We start from the raw sequence: 24,522 nt of genomic DNA, 5'->3' as shown, positions 1-24,522 counted from the left end.
TTGTCATTCGTCACTGACTTTATTCAGACACTTAAATGTACCTCTCTCCCGACAGGGCTCTCTGTACATTTCATTCTTCACAGTAGAGAAAAACTCCATCATTCCCCAAATCCACCGACAGGGAAAATGTTCAGGCCGTCTTCAGTTTGTAGCAGAAATGGCAGCCCAGCCAGGCAACAAGGCTATACCCACAAGACGCCCATGTCTCACCCTGCCCTTTACTTCCCTCATTTAGAGCTAAGATTTAAAATCTGCTGATTTCAAAAGAAGTATAGTAACTCACGCATTAACACATAACCAAACATAAACAATGAGGATTCTTAAACAAGGACAACTGTTTCCAACTGCGTTATGACCAGGTCAGCCTGAAGGTGAAAGGAGAGGTTGAGAGAGACTGTGAAATGGGCAGATCTGCCTTCCGCCCTTGAAATCCCTTCAAGGCGCAGATGATTCAGCAGTGCTGAAAAGGCCTCCGCTCTGACACGTTAGGAGAGAAGCCTGGACGATGACTAACAAATGGAAACACTACTGCGCACGTGGTTTTCGATAAACTGAACCTGAGGCCGGCTGGCCCACGCACAAATGGGAGGATGAGACGAGAGGCTTACTTAGAGAAATTGTGACACAAATATAGATTCCGCGACCCACAGTCACTTTGGAAAGAAGCCACGAGAGGCTGGATCGGTTCTCAAACCTCAGCTAAGGGTGGCTCTTCTTTCTCCCCAGTGTAAGACAGCAAACGCATCTATAGGGTAGAGTTATCGTAAGTGTTCCCTCTGACTTTGGAAGCAAGGAGAAGGCTTTCCAGATACACCTGGGAGACAGCAGGCAAACCGACATCAATTTAAGCAGGCCTCCCGAAAGAGAGACGTCTGCTGGAGGTCTTATAAAACAGCGACGTTCGTGGACGGGCACAGAAGGGGATGAGGACAGCCTTGGGACTCCAGGGGAAAGTCCGTCAGGATGCTCTGCGGTCTCGGGGAACAGAGTCCAGCCTGCGTCCGCCTCTGGTGACTCCTTCGCAGACGTATCCCCAGAGCAGTCTCCACCAGAGTCCATCCTCCTCCCCACGGCGCTTAACTGAGATGAGCGCCTGACGCGTGTCCCCCCCAACCCGGCACACTGCCGCTGGAGCTTGCCGCCCGACCCTCGCTCCCCTCGGCTCTCTGCTCTCCGGCAGGGGGTCTCAGGCCTTTACCGCCAGGCACGGTTCAGGAGTTTGACCTGCGCCAGCCTCTTCGTGATCATGGTGGCGAAGACCAGGCCAAAGAGGACGCTGCTGATGAGCACGTAGTCATAGTCGTCCTTCAGGACGTCGAACTGCTTGGACGGGTAGACGCGGGTCTGATAAATATCCAGGCCGTAGGCCACCACCTGGAGGGCAGGGGGGCGAGAGCTGGTAAATGTCCAGGCCGTAGGCCACGACCTGGGGGCAGGGGGGCGAGAGCTGGTAAATGTCCAGGCCGTAGGCCACAACGTGGGGGGCAGAGGGGCGAGAGCCCCGTGAGAGAGGCGCCAGTGGCCCGCCATGGCCGCAGACTCTGGTCAGAAAGGAGACAGGCTCCTCGGCCATCTTCCCAAGAGGGGAGCCAAGAACGGGTGTCACGCAGGGCGGCTGTGGACGGGCGAGGGGGCACAGGGCGGGCTGGGGGCTCTCCTCACCAGACAAGTGGACTCCAGGCCCGACGGAGCTGTGTAGATGCCTCGCATTCGAGAAACTGTCTGGTTATAATTGATGAACCGCTCTGCGTGGATCTGTACGTCTGGAGAATACGGGATCAGGTTCTCCTCTCTGCAAAAACATCAGCCAGGATTCCATTCAAAGCTGCTGTAAGGGGATCCCCTAGCTGCCCCGAGCCCTGGGCGGTTTCCAGGCCACGGATCAGCCTCCGTTCTTCCTCTGAGGCCTACGTGCATCAGGGAGCTAAACACCAAGCAGCTAAGTGTTTGGAAGGGCTGCAAGAGAGGACGCTGTAGAGAGTAAGACCTGGATTCCTACCTTCTTCTGAGTCTAAAAAATCCCAGACAACCGGTGATTTCACACTAGAGGAAGCAAGGACCACTTTAAAACCAGGACACTGAGCCACTAGGCCAATTGCGGCTCTCCACTCCAGAGCGCCTCGGTGCTCAGCCTCCCTCTCTGTAGCCTCCTTCTCTCCGAACCATCCTCCTCCCCCGCCTACGTGCGAGGACATTCCCACCACCTCCTCACCCTGCTCTTCACTCCAGAGCGCCTCAGTGCTCAGCTGTAGCCTCCCTCTCTCCGAACCATCCTCCTCCCCTGCCTAAGTGAGAAGACATACCCACTGCCTCCTCATCCTGCCCACAGTTCCTCACACCCGAGGGAAGAGACTCCGGGACAGAGGCAAGAAAACACCCAGAGGTGATGGCCAGAAATTTAAAAATGGACACACGCGGTAATGAGCTACCGTCTCCCCATGAGACCTGGACCCGGGCACCTCCCTCCCCTCATTTCCCAGCGTGCCCACCACTGGCTGCTCCAGCCGCCGTGGCCTCCAGCCCTTCCTGTAACTTGCCAGACACGACCTCAGGGCATCTGCAACGGTGGTTTCCTCCGCCTGGAAGGTTCGCCCTCAGACATCCAACAAGGCCAGCTTCTCGCCTCCTTCAAGTCCTTACTCAAATATTCGCCTTTTCAGGGGGGCTTTCCCAGGCCACCCTCTCAAACCTCGCCCCGTGTACCACCCCTTCCTAGCCCCTTGCCCCTTTTCGTAAGAGTTTTTTATCCTTAACGTTTACAAGCATCTAACATAGCATCATTTCCCTTGCCTATCTTACTCATTGTCCGTCTCGCCTCCCCTACTAGAATGCAGGCTCCGTGAGGGCAGGCTCGCTCACGGCCACGCCCACAGCACAGCAGAGGGCCCGGCGCGACCCGCAGGCAGCGCTCTTTAGCGCCACGGCCTTCAGTGCGCCCCACGGGGGCCTACCTGCTCTGCTCCGTCGGGATCTCGGGGCGGCGAGGGTCCAGCAGGGCCTTAGGGAGGGAAAGGATCGCTCCGGAAGGCAGCCCGACTGCGCAGAGACAAGTCGACAGAGGTGAGTGTTCACGCGGGCCTGATCCCAGACTAGGGCTACTTACAAAAATGCCCTATCACAGAAATCAAAAGAGTTTAGAGCCAAAACTACGGGTCACTGAGGTGCCCTTCAATGACCAAAAACAACAGTCTTAATACACATGGGTCTGTAGGAAGGTTCTCACTTTGGAAGACACTAGTTTTTTCACATATCATCCTGAGACATCAGAAAATAAAGTTCTGGAATCAAGACCTAGGGAATGACGAAAGAGAAAAGAATGGCAGGCCCTTGGACCTCTGTATCTCCCATCCTGTTCTCCAGGAGCACCTGCCCAGCTCAGCAGGGCTCCTCGCTGTCGCAAAACACGAGCATGCGCGCTGGGGAAGCAGGGAGGCTGGTGCAGGAGGGGGAGGGGGAGGACGGGTGGGGATGGGGTTGAGGGGAACATGGGGGAGGGGACAGGATTCAGGGAAGCTGGTGTGGGATGGGGCGGGGGCATAGGGGATGGGGGGGAGCGGGAGGAGGGGACAGGAAGGGCCTGGCAACATGAGGTCCCGCAGGATCGCCTGTTTTAGGAACAGCGGGAGCTAAATGGGGGAAAGCGCTAAGAGGGCTGTCTTCCTCACTTCGAAGGAGAAAACAGCGGACGCAGAGTGTCTGCCAAAGCTCAGAGCCCCAAACGGGTTTGGTAAAAGCGCCCGGGTGGAGCAGCCCGTCGTGCAGTCAGAGTCCTGAATCTGAGCTGCACAAAGACGAGACCCTGCACCTCGCCAGTCTCTGCAGCCCATCTGCACAGGCTACCCGTGAGGGACGCCATCAGGGCGCAACGTTCTGAGCGAGGGGCAAACAAAGCAGAGGCGTCACGAAAATGGTCCATCAGAAGCAAGGGCTAGGGTGGGCGTGTCAGCTCTCTCACAGACTGCAAAGCCGACTGGACTGGGGAGCGTCCTCTGCTGAAACAAAGCCCTCCTCGCCGAGCCCGGCTCCGCCCCCAGCGAGACTGCAGAGGGCCCGGCTCACTCACTGGCTCCACCCCCGGCGAGGCTGCCGTGGGCAAGGCTCACTCACCAAGCAGGTGGCGGCTGGTGATGCCCCGCTCTGTGATGGTGGCCTCCATGGCACTGATGGCAGAGGGGAAGATGTAGGACTGCTGCAGGACTTGAGGCAGCTGTGGGCGGTCCAGGGAGCTGAAGGCCGTGGCGTTGTACTGCTCCGTGCCCTCGTAGAGCTCCAGCGCCGTGAACTCGTTGCGCCGGGCTTTGGTGTTCCAGTACTGGTACTGCGGAGAGAGGAGGGGGCGCTGCTCAGGGCCAGGCTGCTGGCTCGGCTGGGAAGGGGAATCGACGTACAGAGGCACATCCGAGAAGGAAAAAGCCACCAGCATCCCAGCTTTCTTCCTGCTACTGAGCTGGACTTTCCTTATGGCTCAGCTGGTAAAGAATCCTCCCGCAATGCGGGAGACCTGGCTTCAATCCTGAGGTTGGGAAGATCCCCTAGAGAAGGGAAAGGCTACCCATTCCAGTATTCTGGCCTGGAGAATCCCATGGACTGTCCATGGGGTTGCAAAGAGCCGGACAGGACTGAGTGGCTTTCCCTTTCACTGAATTCAGTAACATTCAGGGTAGCAGCATCTGGACTATCCAGGTGCACCCCCAGAAAAATGAATTTGCAAGAATCTTACAAGTCACAAGACTAACAGCTAACATCTGAGTGCTTTCTACATGCCAGGCGCTGTTCTAAACTTGGCGAGAGGAGGTGACCGCTGCTACCCGCTGATATGACAGAGGGACCTTAAGTAACTAGCTCGAGGTTATACAATCAGAAAATGGAAGAACTCGATCAAATCCAGGCGTCCCAGCCCCCTCCCCGGCCCCCTCTGCTGCCAGCCAGGGGTTCTGAACTCTGTGAAAACACCAAGCAGCAGCCAGTTTCCGGAACAAGAGGTCAGGAGAGGACTAGAGCTGCAGGAGGCCGGCTGAGCCCCGGAGGCTGCGCCGCCCAGGCCGCCCGCCCACCTACCGCAACCCAGTTCTCTGCGTGCACGATGTGGACGGGTCCCTTAGCCTTCCTCTGCACGGACGAGTGGATGATGCGCCCCGTGACGCCGTCCACAAGGAAGATGCCGATGAAGGTGCGCTCATGGTGAACATCCGTGCTCTCCGTCACCACGGCCAGCAGGTTGGGGTTCAGGCTCTGGGAAGAAGGAGAGAAAGGCACCCCACCATGAGCCCGGGGCAGGGAGGTGGGCACAGAGCCCTCCAGCTGGCAGAGGAAGCGGCTTTTCTGGGTGGAAGAACTCCCTATTCAGGGGTCATCATCACTGTGCTTTTTCCGTGTCCACTGGGGGGCTGGGCTTGGCTCACTGAATCCCATGAATATCTTTGCAAATAGAAGTTACTATCTACACTTCACAGACAAAACGTCTTAAAGTAGTTAAGCAACTCACTCCAGTCACAAGCAAGCAGTCACTCAAGACACAACCCAAGCTGGCCCACTTCCTGATGGAAGGACACTGGTCCAGCAACTTGACGTCTCTCCACCAGGGCCCTGCGACTACCACAGCAAGAGATGTCTCAGTCCTCGTCTAACTCGACCGACTAGACCAGGTAACATGAGTGATCGCTCCCTTCCTAAGAGGCCTTCTCCCCCTGGCGTCCAGGACGCCCAGGCCCCAGTGGCCCTCTGCCTCAGCGGCTGCTCCTTCTCAGGACCCTCTGCAGGTCCGTCCTCCTTTCCCCAGTCTCTGGGTGTTTCTAGCTGCCCCCGTTCTCCTGGTGATCTCAGCCAATCTGATGACTTCCAGAACATCTACAGGGGCTGGCATTGCCCAAGTTTACATGTCCAAGCCAGGCCCCTCCCTGAACTCCAGACCCGACTAATAGACTGCCATGTCAGTATCACTGCTCAGATGTCTCACGGCAAACTCGACATGTCCCAGGCCAAGCTCCTGTTCTACACCTGCCAAAACCTGCTCCCCTCTAGGCCTCGCTTCCTCCTCCAACTCCATCTCTGCTCTGCCAGAGGCTGTAACTCATGTTCATCACCTTAAGGATTATGTTCCTTCACAGGATGGTTCTGCAGCTGACGACTCACCTCTCCATCTCCCACTCAGGAGGATGTTGGATCACAGATGGAGTTTCTGATGGATCGACTAAGGTTTAACCCCAGAAAGGTCTATCAGCACTACCACTAATCCTAACAGGTGACAGCTGCTGGGTAGCGGCCATGTGCCTGCCATTGGGTGCTGTCTTGTGTGATCACCACAACCCCAGGAGGAGAGCATATTTCACAGGCCCATTTCACAGACAATAAAGTAAGGCTCAAAGGGATTAAAAAACTGACAGAAGGCTCCCCTCTCCGCTGGTCGCAGAGCCAGACGGCAGCCCGGCCCCTCTGTGCGGCAGCAGGCGGCTGCCATACCTTGTAGAGCACGCTGCGGTCCCCCATCACACGGCCCTGTGAGTGGACGTGCTCGCTGCTGCGCTTGCCCTTCACCTGGACGATGCGCTGCACCTCCGGGGGGATGGTCAGCTCCCAGCTCAGCTCAGTGGTGAGGTCCTGGGGTGGGGCCAAAGAGAAGGAGCCGGCACTGGTCATCAGGAAGGTATCCTCAGGCCCGCAACAGGTGTGGCGAGACCTGTCCTGCAGCTCAGCGGGCGCCTCTGTGCAGGGACAGGGACCAGAGGTTCCAGAGAAGCAGCAATAGCGACCTAGTCTGGGAAGAGGTTTTGGAACTCCTGGTTCAAGTAAGAAAACCAGTAAGGCCTGGTGTGCAGTGGCTGCAAACGGCAGCCTCCTGGGCAGCTGGGGGCACCTGTTGCTCTGGGCTGCCCGAGGGGACCTGAGACAGTCCTCTCCAGGGGATGTGCGTCTGACCCCATACTGTCCCCAGTCCAGGCTCCAGACAGCACAGCACGGTGCTTTGGAAATCTCCAGGGCACAGCGGTCAGCCAAGTCGTGGAGTCCGTCTGCGCCAACATGCAGAACAAGGGGCATTGTGGCTGAGGCCCAACGCAGAGCCGAGTTCAAGTTCCCTGGCTGCCAGCAGATCTGCAACTCCAGGAAGTGCAGCTTTACTAAGTGTGATGCACATGAACCTGAAGACCTGGCGGCTGAAAAGCAGCTCCTACAGCCTGGCTGTGGGGTCAAATACAACCCTACTCTGTGGCCCTCTGGACACAGGGCGAGCCCTGCAACCATGGGAACCTCAGAGCCACCCCTCCTCACTCACATCCACCAATAAATCCTACTTTCTGTCAAAAAAAAAAGGAAAGATACTAGAGCCAGTGTAAAAGAAGCAGAATAGTCGTATCCCACTGTTTATCTGAGTAAGACTAATTCAAAGAAAATTTACCACTTATTACTAACATCTGAAGCCCCTGTACACTGAGCCAACAGTGAACTACTAAGCTGGCTGCTGCTGCTGCTGAGTCGCCTCAGCCGTGTCCAACTCTGTGCGACCCCAGAGACGGCAGCCCACCAGGCTCCCCCATCCCTGGGATTCTCCAGGCAAGAACACTGGAGTGGGTTGCCACTGCCTTCTCTAATGCATGAAAGTGAAAAGTAAAAGTGAAGTCGCTCAGTCGTGTCTGACTCCTAGCGACCCCACGGACTACAGCCCACCAGGCTCCTCTGTCCATGGGATTTGCCAGGCAAGAGTACTGGAGTGCGGTGCCATTGCTTTCTCCGACTAAGCTGAAAGGGACCTCAAAATATGACAAGAAATGTTCTTTATTGTCATAAGAAACCAATAAACCTGTATGGTTAAACACGTTATTATACCTCCACACATGGAATTACACGGAGCCCTAAGGAACGGGAGGGTAGTGACTAGAGGGGGCTTCCTGATTGTGACTGCCGTGTACACAGCTATGGTCCTTTTGTGAAGGGCCGCTGAGCAGTAACCGCGGATTCTGCGCTCTTCTCAGGGTTGTATTTTAATCAGATACGGGTTTAACAAAAGAAGGAGGTAGAAAACACACCAAGTGAACAAAGCAGATTTCCCACTGATTAAATGTGGCTCAATTCCAGTTCACGTAAGAAGTATACACGCCGCGCCTGCCCACGCGGACCACGCGGTCGTTTCCCCAGCAGTGGGCACGGCGGCGGGACGCGGAAGGCGTGCAGGTCACTGACGTGCATTCCAGCCGGGGAAGCAGCTGGCAACGGGGCTCAAAGGGCCCTTCACGGTTTGGTCATGCAACCCTGTATCAATGCAATCTTTCACCATGAGAATGTATTCACATGTTCCTTATTTTTTAAGTCTTTTTAATAATAATAATCTTTATTAAAAAATAAGGTTCTGATGAAAACACTTCACAGATTCCTATGAAGACACCAGAATTCACTAAAACCCTCCCGGAGAGCAAGGTCACCAGGGAGCCCCCGGAGGTCAGCGCCTGGAAGCCCACCCCCTGCTGACTCCTTCTGGAGCTCTGCCTCCTGTGTCCCCCCTTGACCATCTTTACGATGATACCCTCAGGGTTCCACTGGTCCATGATACCCGCACCCTGGGTCACACCCCCTGCCCACAAAGAACTCTCTCTTTCAAGGTCTCTTTTCCATCAGCTCAGAAAAGCAGTGTCTCTTCACCCACCGGGTAAAGAGCGCACTCTCTGGACAGACCATTCCTGTGCTGTTGATGCTAAAGGTTAAAGTGAAGTCACTCAGTCGTGCCCGACTCTTTGCGACCTCACGGACTGTAGCGTATCAGGCTCCTCTGTCCATGGGATTTTCCAGGCAAGAGTGCTGGAGTGGATTGCCATTTCCTTCTCCAGGGGATCTTCCCGACCCAGGAATTGAACCCGGGTCTCCCACATTGCAGGCAGACGCTTTACCGTCTGAGCCACCAGGGAAGCCCATGATGCTAAAGGTTAGCTGTTACGGTATGTCAGGAAAGGGCACTGCATTTTTTAAACAACAGCAGGTGAAACCATATGGCATGGACTGTGTGCCAGGCCCTGCTTTACATGACTTACACTTATTGACTCTCCAGCTCATCATGAAAACGCTCTGACATACTATTATCACCGTTTTGTCTTACAAACAAGAAAACAGAAGACCAGACGGAAGCCATCTGCCCGAGGATGCAAAGTGCACAAGGGGCACAGCCAGGCTTCCTGCACGAGCAGCCGGGCCCAAGGTCTGAGCCTCTCCGAAAGGCTTACAGACGGGACGGCAGGACCCGCTGGGGAGGACACGTCTCAGATCAGCCCTCGACACGGCCCTGCTCTCGGGGCCAAGGCCAGCCCCTGTGAAGCTCAGAGCAGGACTTCAGAGTCAGCGTGAATCAGTATTTCCAAGGGCTGGACTCAAGTATGTCAGGATCGGAGCAAATCGATCCCAATTCTAGAGATAAAATTCAAAATTCACATTCGATTAAGAGTGGATCAATAACACCACCTTCGTACAGAAAGCACTATTGTTCAATCACCATTCCCACCTCCCACCCTAAGGATGGCAGAAACACTCCTTCTGCCACAGGAGAGGAACGTGGAGTGCAAGCTCCACAGGGGCCGGGACCCCGTCTGTTGCGCCCAGCTCTGTCCATGACAGCGGCGACTGGGCCTGCTTCACAAACACGAGCGTGATGGCCTCAGACACCAGGCTGACGCCGATCTACATTTACAACACCAGGGCCAGCGTCATCCACACCTGCTACCTACACCCCTCCCACCACGGGTCCTGCCAGGACGCCCTTGCCCACCTTCCGGAGTCGATATCCGCACAGCCGCCCCTGATCCGCGTCCACCAAGTAGAAGAAGATGGAAGGGGCGAGCTCATGGAGCTGCCGCAAGACATTCCGAGTGGCTGGGAAAGCTGTGACCTGGAAAACCCCAGAGAAGAGTTACGGGGGGGCTTGGCGGTCCAGTGGCTAAGACTCCACGTGCCCAGGACAGGGGGCCCTGGACTGGCCCCTGATCAAGGAGCTAGATCCCACATGCCGCAACTGAACATCCTGCGTGCTGAAACCAAGATCGAAAATCCTGCAAGCCAAAACTAAGACTCAGCCAAATAAAATAATAAATGCTTTTGTTTTTGTTTTAAAGAAAGAGAGTTCAAGGAGAAGGAATCCCTAAGCATGGATTTCTCCAGACTCTTCACTGTTTCCCATCAAAGAGGGCCTTAAGAATAAAACAACAAATCTTAAAGGAATTAAAGTCTGCTAAATTCACTCAGGGCTTAAACTGAATTCTCGTAAGAGACCCAGTTTTCACAAGTGCAGAAAGAGCCACCGCGCTACTCAGAGAAGCCCTCCGAGGCCTGGCTGCAGAGACTGTCCACCTGGGCCCCGAGCTGCTGCGTGAGCGCCCTGCCCCCACCCAGCGACGGCGGCGCGAGGGGGTCCTGCAGCCTCTGCAGACGCGTACCTTGTACTCATCGTCTATCAGCAACAGCACCTTGGCATAGTCCTGATCCATGATGGGCAGGAGCAGAGACTGCAAGACGGGGCGCTTCAGCACGGGGGGGGCCACCTGGCTCCACTTCCCAAAAATGGGGTTGAAGACATAGAGTGAACTCATTCCCGTCTCCTGAAATGGGCAAGCAACGGTCAGCCCCCACCAACAGGAAAAGACCGCAAAACCTAAGGAATCGGGGACCTGAGCTCAGCCACGGCGGAGCCCCTCGTCCTTCCCCGCCTTGTGGAAAACAAAGCTTTGGCTGAAGGTGAAAGCATCTGACCGCCGCTGTGCCGGAAGGGTAAACGTTTAGCTGCCTCTAGCTCCAAATCTAAGACTGGGTCACACTGAGCAACAAACGAAATGTCTACCAGGCCCCCTTTCCAGTGATGGCAGAATATACCTGCCAAAAGCCATCTGCTCCCTGGGAGGCAGAGGCATGAACAGCTGGCGTCCTGCCCTCCATCCCTGGGAGAAGAGCAAGCTGCCCTCTAGGTACCGACACCCACCTGTGTCTGGAGAAACAGGGCTGGCTTACTAGGGACCTGGTGACATCCCACCTCCTCTAAAGTCACTTCCTCCTCGGCCACCACCGCCCCTGGTGGGGGAAGAGGGGCACTCAGGCAAAAAACTGCAAGAAAACAGAGCTCTAAGCCCTGACTCCCTATCTGTAACTCTCAGAGAATCCCAAAGGCCCAACTAAAGTTACAAAACACAAAACCGCACCCACACGGGCTCAGAGGCGCGGTGGAGGCTCACCTTGTCCTTCAGCAGGAGGGTGCACTGGGGCGGGTGGGGGAAGTGGGCAGTCGTCCTCTGGACCATCAGCTTAAAGGAGGAGTCCGGCTTGACGTTGGGGAGATACTGTTTCCACAGGATGGTGCCAGAGCTGCTCTCGATGCCAAAAAGCTGCAAGATAAACACCGGGCTCACTACCAGAAAGGCTGACCCAGGACTACTTCTGCCCCTGAAAACAGAACCGGCTCCAGATCCCGCCCCGGGCTTCCTGTCCCCCTCTGGGGGCCCTGAAGGGCTCACCTTGCCTGAGGCCGTCACCATCACCATCATCTTCTGGAGGTTGAATTCATCCCTGGCCAGAGTGTCAATGTTGATCTCATTCTTGATCTGGCTCCGGGGCTTCCGCGCATCGTAAAACACTTTCCAGAGGTGGGAGGTCCAGGCCTGCAGCAGGATGAGCTGGGAGGACAGGCGCTTCAGGAACATGCCCAGCAGGCCGTCTGGTGTCAAGGAAAAGGGACTGCGGCTGAGGCTCTCTCCTTGGGGGAGTGGGGCTTTCCAGCGAGGGGGCTCCTGCTCCCCTTAAGGGGGCTCTCTCCCTCTCCGCAGCACTCGCGTCATCCACACCCCGGGCCACAAGCCCAAGGAGCAGTCCTATGTCCGATGCCAACAGTCCCACACTCAGGCACAGCCGTGCGGGAACTTCTAAGGCCTACTCAAGGGGCTCTCAGCACGCCGCCTGCCTGCACTCTCGGGACAGGAGACTAAGAGGGCAGGGGCAGCCGTGCAGGGTGCAGCCATGCCACAAATGTCTCCGCCACAAGCCCACACCCAGAAGGGCCAGCAGAAGGCTTCGGGCGCCGTGACAAAGCCAGACAAGGGCAGCTGTGGGCGTGCCAGGGTGCACGTGCTGCGTGTCACCAACAGGCGCTCCCGCTTCTCGCGGCTTCAGGTCTGCGTGGTCAGGTGCTCAACCTGCTCCCAACAGACCTCCCTGCAGCCCGCTCCCAGGGCTCCCTTTCTCTCCGCCCCTTCCTGCATCCACGAGACCACCACCCTCAAATCTCCTCTAGAGACGAGACCGGTCACCGCAGCAAGGCAGCACGGTAAGAAGCAAGGCCTCCAAGTCTGCAGGCCAGGATTCACATCCCAGCAGCACTGCTTACAGGCTGAGTGACCTTGGAGATGGACACAGCAACCCACTCCAGTACTCTTGCCTGGGAAACCCCATGGACAGAGGAGCCTAGCGGGCTGCAGTTCACGGGGTCGCACAGAGTCGGCCACGACTAAGGGATCAGACAACCACCTTGAAAAACGTACTTCACCTTACAGCCTCCAGCTCCCCATCTGTAAAATGGCACAGCACCCCCTGGGCTGCTGCCGAGACCAGATCTCGTGAGGGACCCCCAAGATCTCCCCGGGGCGGGGTGCAGAGTGCTCACGGGAAAGAGCAGGGCCTTTTCTAGGCCAGCGTCTGTCAACCCCAGCTCAAGGGAGAGAAGCGACAGGCACACAGGGCAAGTCACAGGCAAACAGTCCACGCACACGCGGTATACACCTCACTGAGGCAAGTCCAGGAAGACAAACGATGGTGAAAGCTAGCTGTGCGGGCAGGCAACAAGCAAGAAGGCAGCGGGAAGCGGGTTTTACCTTGGATGGCTGGGTCCAGGCAGCAGAAATAAACGGTAAAGGCACATTAATCCTTGGCTTGAGAGCACCTGTGGCGCCTAGCAGGTGGCTGGCCCCGGGCAGGCTCCCAGCAAACACCACCGGGCTGGCCGGGCGAACGGACGGAGGGAGGCGGGGGGAAGGACAGAACCGGGGACAGTGAACCAAGCTCACCCTGGGGCTGGGACCGCAGCTGGGTTCGGAGGGCACTGGCCTCTCCCCACAGAACCTGGCCAACCTAGTCACGTCTCTCTGGAAAGATGGGACTCCTGCCTTGGGGACAACAGGCGTATAGTGCCTGACAAGGTGCTTGACAGATTTCAGGTCCTCAAACAACAGCAGCTATGCCGATGCTACATTAAGACTCTTTTTCATCAGGGTCTTTCCCTAGAAAGACTCACACATCCTTCTCTCGGAGAGGAGTGGGCCCATAAGCCCAAGGCCACAAACGCACCGGAGACAGGGCACAGAGCGAGTTCAGAGCAGGCGGCAGAGCGGCCGCACCGGAAGCCCGGGGCGCGGGCCGCAGCATGGCCGGTGGCCCCAGAGCCCCCCCTCACCAGCAGCTCTGCCTCCCGGGCCCCCGTTCCTACCTGCCTTCTTGCCAAACTCCCCTTCCAGCTCCGCCTGCGCCCCGGTCAGCGGCAGGTCCACCATCTCCAGGCACACCACCTCAGCCAGGGACTCCTCGCGGCTCCATAGCACCACCCTCCCTGCTGCAGGAGTCAAGGGCACCAGAGTCAGGCCCGCCTCCGCCGCCCCCTGGAGGGACCCTTCTCGGAGGCTGGGGACCACCCCCACTCTTGGGCCAGAAAGAGAAATGGCAGGGCTGGCGGCTGGGCTCAGGAGGTCACAGGAGGAGAGTTCTGTCTCCCGCCCAGGAGTGCTAAGGACGTGTTCAAAGGCAGGTCACCTAGGGCTCTGGGAAAAATAGCCAGGATACACTGTACTTCAATCTTCCCAGAAGCCTGGCCACGGCCCCGATAAAGGGTCTGACTGCAACCCACGGGCAGGCCCACAAACAGCAGCCGAGTGAGGCCCACTCACCCAGCTGCTGCAGGAAAAGCAGCAAGTGATCCTCTGTCTGGACCAAGGCCCGGTAGCCCACGGAGTCGTCCTTCTTCAAGAAAACCTGGATGTACAGCTGTGAACCAAGCAGTCGAGACCCCGCAGTCAGCGGGGATCCAGGCGCCTCTCAGAGCCCAGACCCCGAGATTCAAGGCGTGAGGAGTGGTCAGAGGCCAGGGCACGGCATCCCCGCATGTCCAAACCACACAGCGTTTCCTGGACTCCACTTACAGACACCGTGCATCCTTAGGAGCCAACAGAGCAACAGCGCAGGCGGCCAGCTCGGGTCCTCTCTACAGAGGAACCTGAGACCTTCTCGGCTACCCGATCATTCTTTATGCACCGATCACACCCACAAAGTGAGCAGGAGGCCCGCAGTAGGCTTTCCATTTTGGAGACTAAGCAGCAACTGCCCAGGGAGGCTGAGGAACACCACTGGACGTGCACAGAGGCAAGGCTGGGCAACCACTGGACGTGCACAGAGGCAAGGCTGGGCAACCACTGGACGTGCACAGAGGCAAGGCTGGGCAACCACTGGACGTGCACAGAGGCAAGGCTGGGCAACCACTGGACGTGCACAGAGGCAAGGCTGGGCAGCGACACCATCTTGAGTCTCACCAGGCACGGCTTCCTTGTTTATAAGGCTAGGGCAGTGGTAATCAAAAGACTACCGGGAGAATGTGTTTATTAAAATATTTATTTACCTGCACCCCATCTTAGCTGTGGGACTTGGGACCTTTGTTGCCACATGCGGGATCTTTAGTTCTGGCATGTGGGATCTAGTTCCCCGACCAGGGATTGAACCCAGGTCCCCTGCTTTGGGAGCGCAGAGTCTTAACTGCTGGGCCATCAGGGTAGTCCCTTATTGGGAGGATGAGTCAGTCAGCGAGTAAGTAAACAGCTTAGCGTGGAGCCTGGCACACTGACAACTCGGCTTAAGTGGCACCCCTTTGACTGGTATTCACAGGCGTTTCTGACCAGCCAGCGGCTCAGGCAGAACTACAGCCCACGGCTGGGACCCGTGGCGCTGAGCTGAGCCCGAGGGAAGAGCCCCAGGCCGAGAAGCCTGCAGGCCCCGACTCACCCGCTCGGGCCGAGTGCCGTTCTGTTCCAGGCTGAAGGTGATCGCGGTGTCGAGCAGCCGCCGGCCTGTCTCCACCAAGTAGAGGTTAATGGTGTAGGTCTGGTTGAAGCACGCCAGCGAGTCCTAGGGCACAGACTGCATGGGTCAACTACAGTTCTCCAAAGCAAAGTCCCCCAAAGGAAGTCCAAGAATCTGGGTGGGGCTGGGGGGAGGGGGGCAACATCCTGGAGAAGGACCCAGGCCAAAGAGCAAAGCTAAATCCTAAGGCAGAAATAAGGTGCATGAGTGAATAAGCAAAATTACAACCACTATACATGCTTACTCCAGAAGAAGCAAGGAGAGTGGAGAGAGACTTCCCAAAGAGTGATTAGCAAGACCGCAGGCAGGGAAAGCATACCCGCCTTGGGAAAAGCTGAGGAAACGGAAGCCACGACGGAAACGTGTGCCTCCGGCCAGCGCCCCACTCCCTGCTTCAGGTCCCCTCAACTCCGCCAGCAGGGACCCCACAGACACGAGGAGACAGAGGCCCAGAGGAGAGGGCACCTAAGAACAGACTCTAGGCATTCTACTTTCTAATCTCCCAAATGAAAAAGATCAAGAGAAACACGGTTTAATTTACAAAACTTAGAAAACTCTATCTGAGACTGGGACCTCGAGGAGACCCACTCCCAGCCTTGACCGTTCCTCCAGCTTCGCTGGGGGCCCACCCCGCCCGCATACAGGTCTGGCACACTGCCCAGGGCCACACCTACCTGGGAACCAGACTTCTCGGAAAAGCTCCCAGGTGACCCATCTTCAGAAATGCTAGGCTTCTGCTATGGAAACGAGAAGGACAGAAGGAGAAAATACAGCCAAAGGGTCACCTTCCAGCCATGAGAATGACGCTTCCACCTCCAGATCTCAGCCCCTGGGAGAGGGCAGATCCCACCCCCCATCTCCACCCACACACCCCACGCAACCCGGAACAGTCCCAGATGACTGTGAGGGCGTCCCCTTCCTGGGCACAAAGGAGGTACGCACAGAGTTCTACAGATGAAGTGAGAACTTACTTCTTAACAGCCTCCTGCTCCCCCCACCCCACCCCGGTTCAAAGTGACCAGGTGAACACGCCCAAACTTTTGGTTCTCAGGGCTTCCAGCAAAGATAAGGAAACCCTGGGGCCTCCCTGGCATTCCAGCAGTTAAGATTCAGTGCTTCCGCGGCAAGGGGCATGAGTTCGATCCCTAGCCGGGGAACTAAGATCCCACATGTGGCCAAGCACTGTTATTTCCAACACTCACCGCCTCGTTCCGACAGGTCATGACTGCAGCCACTGTCTTCTCTCCGGTGGTGGCGAAGCTCACCAGGGCAGCCTGGGGTAGAGTCAGGCGTCAGTTCCTAAATAGGGCCTGTCCTGGCCAGCAGCCTTAGGGCCGCCTCCACCGGAAGAACCCTTGGCCTTGGAGTTAAAAGTGCTCCCAAGTTTGGAGCATTGATGGCCGGAGCAGGGAGAGCAGAGGGGCCCCACCGCACCCACAGCTGAGCCAGGCCCTGCCCCACCTCCAATACAGGCATGCTGAATGCTGCTCTTCGCATCTACAGGGAAGTTCTATAATGTGCCCTCTCTCCTGCGGGCTCAGGAGGTACCACTTTTACTCTAAAAATCCTCTGTAACTCTCAAAAGAACAAAGTATTCCACTCCTACTCTAAGGCTAACCCCTCAAAACACTCATGGAAAGAGGTCTTCTGTCTTGAGTAAGTATCTCCAGATTCAAAGGCTGGGATTTCCAGCATCCATGCCTTGGCTAGATCCTCCTGAATCCTAGCGTACCACACTGCCTCAAGTTACCTGTGGGAAGTTTTTGAGCAGACTCAGGACACCGTGGCGATAGTGCAGCAGTGCATAATGGCTTGGGGACAACTGCAGGAAGAACTGTGCCCGAGAAGGATCCACCGGGCTGGGCTGTGTGGGCAGGACCCGGGGTTGGAATCCACTTGCAAATTCTAGGTCAAGAGACTGGGAGACAAGAAGGAAGAGGCTGAGGGCCAGGAGAGGATGGGGGATGGACCATCCCAGGCTGGCAGCCTCTGTCCCACTTTGCCAGTGAAAGTAACGAGGCCTCAGCACAGGGCTCCAGAAGCTCCCGTTCCGGCTCTCCAAGGAGGAGTGGCCTGTCTGCCCTCATTCCAGTTCCGCCAGAGGCTGGAGCTCAAAGGGGCTGCCTGGGAGAAAGGCTTTTCCCAGCGGCTGAGGCAGCACCTTGGGCCAGGCAAGCAGCTCTAGCCTCTCACCTGCAGCGGGGTCTGCCTCAGCTCCCACTCCGTCTCCAGGGCCAAGGTCTGGAGGGATCGTGAGCTCGGGTCAGGGCACACCAGGACAGCCTCATCCACCACACCGCAGGCCCCAGCGAGACTCCGCAGCCAGGGGGTCGACACCCTGACCTACTCAAAAGACGAGAGAACGGGAGGCTCCTGGGGACCCTCACATTTCCCTCTCAGCCCACCAGCCCGTCACCACCAGACCCCAGGGGAGGATCTCGGCTCAGAGGTTCTTCTTGGTGGACTGAGAAGGAGTCCTTCCCATCCCTCCCCACCTCCGAGAGCTCCAGAGCTGGAGAAGATCCGGGTCTGCCTTCTGGTAGTCTGAAAACTAACCCAGGCCCTTTTCAATCCCGGGCACTTTTTTCTTGTCTTGGTGAAGTCCGCCTGCAGTTCACTCTTAGCGCCTAATGTTCTGAGCACTGAGCGTAGAGATCGCCACTGTCTCTCTGCCCCAGCGTCACGGGTGCAACAGGGCAGCCGCAGCCACGGTGCCAGCAAGGCTGGGAGCTGCAGGGCAGCAACACTTGGCCCTTCCGACCAGCACTTCTCTACTGCATTCATCATATGCGGTTTCGTATTACCACCTTCGGTATCACCTTGTGAGATCATACAGGCAATGAACACATCTACGCAACTGTTCTTTTTTAGCCACCCCAAGAGAGCGCCATGTGCAAACGTGCAGGCTCTAAATAAACACCTGATGAGCAGAAGGCAGCCCTCAAGTGCCCGGAAGCAGGGACCACGAGTGGCTTTGGCATTCACCCGGCCGAGTTCCCTGGTCCCCAGTGCAAAGGAGGGCTGTACCCGCTCCCCTCCACAATTCACGAGGCTCCTCCAGCCAGACTGTACCTGCTGAATGATCTCTCCATCTTCCACGTTAAACTTGACAATGTTCACATGGCTGAAGGGGACGACTCCGAGGGCCCACACGACCCCCGAGCCGTAGGAATACACCATCTGGTAGTGGATGCTGTCACTGAGAAAGGGAAGGAAGAGCAGGGAGCCACAGCTTTAGCTGCAGAACAGGACCACGCTTGGGGGTCCAAAACCCGGCTGCCAGGAACTTAGCCAGAGACCACAAACTAGCAGCCTCAGGTAAGTTTTGTTTGGCTTAGTTTTCTTTTTTAAAATTTGAATTTGTTGTCAACATTTTAGAACTGAGATTCAGCATGTAACAATAAGATTTCCAGCTTTTCTTAAAAAAGTTAAGACGTGATAATGCTAGGCCTAACTACACAGGGCACGGTCAGCTGAGTAAGGCTGCCCCCTTGAGGTGGGCCAGGCACACTGCAGCTCCCAACATTCCCCCACGGGGCCTGCTCTGCACACGGATGCTACGCACTTGGCCCCATAGGAATCTGAGCGTTGGGTCCCTGACAAACTGAGTGAGCCACTCCCCTCGCTCGACTGGCTCTCGGGCCCAGGTGGAAAGTCTTCTCACTGCAAAGGAAACTCCAGAGGCAGCCACAGCCTTGGAGTGCAGGCCTAGAGGCTAGTGAGCCTCAGACCCTATACAGGATTCAAATGCTTCGACTCTCCAAGAGAAGGACGGGCTGGTACAGAGCAGGAGGCGGTGGCCACCGCCCGGGGAGAAGGCAGCCTTACCTCTCTGGGAGGTGTTCCACCCACTTCGGGTGCCCACTGGAGAGGTGATGGAGGGCAAGAGTGGTCTTCTTCAGGACTGCAACGTGCCTCACGGCCTCCTGCAGGCCAACCAGCCCAAGGGCCTGGAAACTAAGCGCAGGAACAGGGGTGAGCGTCGCCCAGAGCCTCCTGAGCCTCAGGCCGGACAGTCCAGGACACAGCCGTCACAGCTCAGGAGGCGACGGAACAGGCTGTGGGGCCAGCTGCGTCCGCACCCTGAGCTTGGCTCTGCTTTCCAACGGCTGGACTTTCAGCCACTCGACTGTACTGGTTCCTGAAACTCGCTGACTCTCCTAAAGGCTGCTCCTTTCCTTCCCTGAGACTTCCCAGTAACCAGGCCAACCCTCTACCACAGCAGCCATCAGACAGTCGTCATTAGCAGGCTGCAGGCCTGCCTCCCCCAAATGACAACGAGTTTCTTGATGATGGAAGCTGTTTCACACTCACAAGTGGGTTCCCACTGCCTGGGGGCATCCCCAAGCCCTTACCTAATAAATTACTATCAGAAGACGAATAACCTAATGCAAGCAACCCCATCATTTAAACAACTTTAGCAAGATGCAGCTGAAACAGTAGCGCAAATTGTTTTTAAACATAAAATTAAAACACAAGAAGTTGTATTCTCCATCCTCATACCTAGAATCTTCTTTCCCTAGTAGATCAGTTGGTAAAGAATCTGCCTGCAATGCAGGAGACCTGGGTTCAATGGGTCGGGAAGATCCCCTGGAGGAGAAAATAGCAACCCATTCCAGTATTCTGGCCTGGAGAATTCCATGGTCAGAGGAGCCTGGAGGGCTACAGTCCATGGGATCGCAAAGAGTAGGACACGACTAACTTCCACTTTCACTTTCTCATACCTAGAACGTTGCAAAGCTCTCATGCTGTGGTAAGATTAGGAAAAGCAATCGATACCAGAAACGAGCACTACACTTAGCAGGGAACTCTGCCTCTAGCACGTGTTCAGTACATGGTGGCCGAGTGAGCACGCGCCCCACAGCCTCAAGACATCGAGAGTGGGTATTTGGTGCTCTCTGGCTCTTCCGTGGCTTTCCCCCCGGGAAGAAAAGCCAAAAGGCCCAGAGTTGCTGTCTGCATAGAATCTGTGTTCCAGCGAAGCCTTTAACCAAACCAAGGTGAAACTCAGCTTCCTTCACTCTACCTGCCACTGTCCAGGGTCACCTCCCAGTTCAGGCCCCCAATGTTCGTCTCCCAGGAGCGCATGATCCGGCCTCCATTGGACACAGTGATTGCATCTGGAAGAGAAAAGACCACGTGAGATCATCCCCCACACCGCTGCGTGGTCTGCAGCCTCCCAGGGCCTGTGACCAGTGGCCTCGCCCCCCACATACAAGTGCAGATAGAAACTGCACCTGTCCTTTCCTGCTGGGAACACCCCTACTCCCTTCCCTCCCAGACCCTGAGCAAAGGAAGGACCCAAGGGGAGAGGAGAGGGAGCCGACGCCGGCACAGGGACAAGCCGGGCTCTGCCTACCCTGTCCGCAGAGCAGCATGGCGTCCACCACCCCTTCCGCCGTGCCCTTGTCAACATGGCGCCACACTGAGGGACAGGAGAGTCAGACGTTACCGTGAACCTCACGAGGCATCCAGGAAGTCGCGCGGGGGAGCCACAGAAGCCTTCGCTTGCACAGAAGCGTCCCGTTTTATTTCAGGGAGGGATCACCGCTGGCCGGCAGTGACCCAGCCCCGCTCCCGGGGTAACGAGGGGAGCCACTGCTGTGCCGACCTGAGATCACGCTCTTCCCATCCCCACCCCACCCCACCCAACAAATAACCGGACAAAGACAAAATTCACAAAATCTCTATGACTCACAAGCAGAGCAGTGATTATACATCACATTTCCATGATTTTAACGCCTAAAGTGAAAGTGAAAGCGAAGTTGCTCAGTTGTGTCTGACTCTTTGCGACCCCATGGACTGTAGCCTACCAGGCTCTGAGGAGCCTCTCAGTCCATGGAATTTTCCAGGCAAGAGTACTGGAGTGGGTTGCCACTAAAAACATCCACAGCTTTACTGTAAAACCTTAATAAAAAAATGCGTTTTTTGCAGCAATATCTTACTTAAGAACAGCCAGGACGCGGGCTGAGGAAATAAACTCAAAGGCCAGTTATAGGAATATATTAAATATTTCAAAGACGGCAAAACTGAAAAATAAATCCGAATCCTGTAAAGGACACATCTTTTGGCCCTGCTGTCCCCAGGGGTGGGGTACCAGCCAGGCAGACGCTGCTGCCACAGGACACCCTGGACTCCCTCTGGGCAGCCACGCCATCCCCAGCTACCTGTCTACACAGTCCACTCACAGATCTCCCCAGTCCGAGAATTCAATGCTGCAATCACATTCTTCTCTGTGGCCACAACCAGCTTCTTGGATCCAGGGGAAAATTCCAAGGAGGCAAATTTGAGCTTCCCAACATACTGCTGTCTCCTAAAGGAAAGAGGCCAGGAAAATGGAAGGGGCCAATGCCACCGCTGCACAGGACCCTTTGGAAAAGACAAGTGCACAAATACAGGAGGTTATCACCGTCACACCTGTCTCGGGATGCACGAGAACTGTTTGTTAATGAAGAGATCTGACCAAAAGCGAGATTTCCAGGCAATGTGCTCAGGAACAGAGGAAAGAAGGAGAGAGAATATACCCTAGTAGCTAACGTGACACGCTTCCTTCTAAACGCAAGCACGTACTTACCTTACCCAAAAGGGCACCTGGCCTAAATCCCACTGGAACAAAATTACAGTCTTCCCTGTACTCCTTAATAGTGGGACCAGGGACTTCCCTGGTGGTCAAGTGGGTAAGACACTGTGCTCCCAAGGTAGGGGATCTAGGTTCGATCCCTGGGCGGGGAACTAGATCCCACACGCTGCAACTATTTTTTAATAGTAAAAAATACTGGGACTAGACACTCGCATTACACATGAGGGAAGAGACGTGAACCCTGTTGTCAATGAGCACACAATCCAACTCCCCCTTCTATTTTCACTGACCTTCGGAGAAAAATCACACAAATACTCTCACGAACCTTGACAGGATTGAGTCAGGCCTTTGCTCTTTGCAGCCTGTTCTAACCCACACGGTGCTCAGGGTCCATCTGACTCACTACTCGTACTTTCCTTGGAATATACCCCCATCTGACTCACTACTCGTACTTTCCTTGGAATATACCCCCTCACTCTCAACACTCCTATCTCTGCGTAAAGGGGGCGCAGAGGGCTTCCCCGGCACGCTGCCACCGACAGAGCAGGCGAGAGGCACGCTGCTGTTCACGAGCGCCGCTTCCAGCAATCAAACACGCGGCACTGATGCAGAGTTCCCCTCGTTACACTGTCTGGTCTGCCTTTTTACGGAAGAAGAAACTGCATTAGTAAAGAGTGACAGCTGTACGTGCCATCTGAGTTTCCATCTGTATTCTAACCTACTTTAATCCCGCTGTAATCACTGAACCGTTTATGAAGTACACAGGGCAAATACTCTTACTCTTATTCTAGAAGTGAGAAAACCAAAGCCCACTGACGTCAGCGAATTGCCGTTAGAACTAGAATGCAAGATTAAGTCTAAGTCTGAATCTAATCTAATCTTCTAAGTCTAAATCCCACGCTCTCTTTTAAAATGCTGATATCTTTTATCTGTACTATAAAAAGTAACACCTGCTTATTGAAGAAAACATGAAAAATACACAAAGGTATAAAATAGAGAACAAAAAAAAATGCTTAACATACCGCCATCCATAAACTTTTTCTCAGCAATAAACATTTAATATCTTGGTATACTTCTTTCTGTTTACTTTTCAATTTATAAACTGCATATACCTAGGGTTCTGCTAAACTGGATGACATGCTGTACATGTGAAACATATACAACACGGGTTTGAACTGAGCAGAGCCACTTACGCGCTGGTTGTTCTCTTTCCTTTCCTTTTTTGGTGGCCCCTTGAGGCTTGCGGGACCTTAGTTTCTCAGCTAGAGTCAAACGCCGGCCTCCAGCCCTGTGAGCATGGAGTCCCCCAGGGAACTCCCTACGCTGGTTGCTTTCTACAGTCAATTCTGCAGTGCTACACAGTCCACGGTTGGTTGAATCTGTGGGTGTGGAACTGCAGACGCAGAGGGCTTACTATAGGTTACACTCGGTTTGCGACTACAGAGAGGGTCTGCACCCTTAACCCCTGCGTTGTCCAAGAGTCAACTGTGCATGTTACATTGCGAGCATCTGCCCACATCGTTAGAGATGAGACTCGTGGGGATTCTCCATAAGTTCGGCGGTTAGGACTCCCATGCTGGGTACGTGGGCTGATCCCTGGTCAGGGAACTAAGATCCCCAAAGCCACAGCATTCCCCCCGACCCACCAAAAAAAAAAAACCACATGACCTATTCTGCATTCGGCACGCTGCCTGATATCACGCACTCATATATCTGCCCCCTCACCAGCCTGAGTTCCTTTCCATCTCTGCATCCACAGCCCCTGGAAGGACCACTGGCCAACAACACTCAACAAACATGCAAGTCCATTTGCTTGATACAGAAAAGACTTCACAGAGGAGCTAGGCTCTGAACGTGTTCCCTGCCTAGCAATTATGGGCAACATACTGATTGTACTCATTGAGCCAGCCACTGAGCTGAGTAATTTAAAAGAATTGCCGTATTCATCCTTACAGCTACTGTGGGAGGTAATGGACTATCAGTAAACTCAATTACAGATCAGGAAACAGAGGCACAGAATGGGTTAAGTCATTTTCCTGAGATCACACAATGCTTAAGTGGCAAACTGACATTTCAAGCAAAAGTGAGCCAATTCCCTGGCCTTAAGGATAGGGTGGGTGGCTGGAAGAGTCGGTGAGCGACTGAATGAGTGCCTTAACGAGACGCGAATGAACAAAAGTGCGGAACAGTGAATGAGTGAAGAGAGAGTGAGCGAGCCCGTCAGTGAAGGAAAGGATGAATGAATGGCGCCTCCTGGCTGAAGGGTCTTGGGCGGCCCTGTTCTGAGCCCATGGCAGGGCTGAAAGAGGATCTTCGCTGAGGGCGGTCGACGTCGGACACCCAGCAGATCAAACACCTGACAGTCACAGAAACGCGGCCGGGCGGGGAGAAGTGACCTCTGACCAGAACCTCAAGCAAGACCGGAGGGCAGAGCCCGCTTCACTGGCTTGCGACCCGTACAGCCGCACAGGGACTGGCTCAGAAGAGCCCCCAGCTCTCGCTTTAACGCTCTGCCGTGACCTCCTTAAAACTCTTTCAAAATTTTTGAACGAGGGATCTCACATTTCATTTTGCCCTGGGCCCCGCAAGGTATGCAGCCGGCCCTGCGGCATGGTGAACCCTCCTCCTTTTAAACAAAAACAGGTACTGGGAAAATAGTTCCCGAACAGGAACCGCCCTCGCCCCCCGCCTCGTACGCACCAATCAAACTTGCCCACTTGGTCTTCGTAGACCGCAGCCGCAGGGATAAGCAAGGCAGCCCAGAGCCACAGCCGGGAAGCCGCGGCCGCCGCCATGATGGGAGCGCGGGCCGGCCCGCTGCCGGCCCGGCATGCACCGCGCCGCGGGCCCCGCCTCCGCGGAACCAT

General features: G+C 55.6%; 1 protein-coding gene across 2 annotated transcripts; it reads right to left on the bottom strand.

Moving 5' to 3' along the window:
- EMC1 (ER membrane protein complex subunit 1) lies at positions 1–24,450 on the bottom strand. Of its 2 annotated transcripts, none has more exons than XM_052657689.1 (23): positions 24,356–24,450; positions 21,264–21,388; positions 20,435–20,500; positions 20,102–20,195; positions 18,904–19,032; positions 18,148–18,274; positions 17,269–17,418; positions 16,826–16,993; positions 16,278–16,349; positions 15,750–15,812; positions 14,998–15,120; positions 13,893–13,989; positions 13,439–13,561; positions 11,478–11,677; positions 11,199–11,348; positions 10,410–10,571; positions 9,746–9,865; positions 6,460–6,597; positions 5,059–5,232; positions 4,108–4,318; positions 2,952–3,036; positions 1,663–1,792; positions 1–1,374 (listed from the first exon to the last, which is right to left on the bottom strand). In XM_052657689.1, the coding sequence occupies exons 1-23, from the start codon at positions 24,448–24,450 to the stop codon at positions 1,195–1,197; spliced, it is 2,982 nt and encodes a 993-aa protein (XP_052513649.1). In that variant the 3' UTR covers positions 1–1,194. The 2 variants fall into 2 exon arrangements, with proteins under 2 accessions (XP_052513649.1, XP_052513653.1); XM_052657693.1 differs by having other exon boundaries at positions 15,750–15,809.
- Positions 24,451–24,522: the final 72 nt, after the last annotated feature.

Source organism: Budorcas taxicolor, chromosome 2, assembly GCF_023091745.1.
Source record: "Budorcas taxicolor isolate Tak-1 chromosome 2, Takin1.1, whole genome shotgun sequence".
Lineage (NCBI taxonomy): Eukaryota > Metazoa > Chordata > Mammalia > Artiodactyla > Bovidae > Budorcas > Budorcas taxicolor.
The sequence above is the reverse complement of the archived record's forward strand: the minus strand, read 5'-3'. Positions and strand labels throughout refer to the sequence as shown.

Excerpts from the sequence above, each read along its gene's own strand:
- EMC1 (XM_052657689.1), bottom strand. The coding sequence starts at position 24,450 with ATGGCGGCGGCCGCGGCTTCCCGGCTGTGGCTCTGGGCTGCCTTGCTT. Across the intron at positions 6,598-9,745 it reads GCGGATATCGACTCCGGAAG|GACCTCACCACTGAGCTGAG; the intron begins GTGGGCAAGGGC and ends GCCCCACCCCAG. Across the intron at positions 5,233-6,459 it reads ACCGCAGCGTGCTCTACAAG|AGCCTGAACCCCAACCTGCT; the intron begins GTATGGCAGCCG and ends CCTTCTTCCCAG.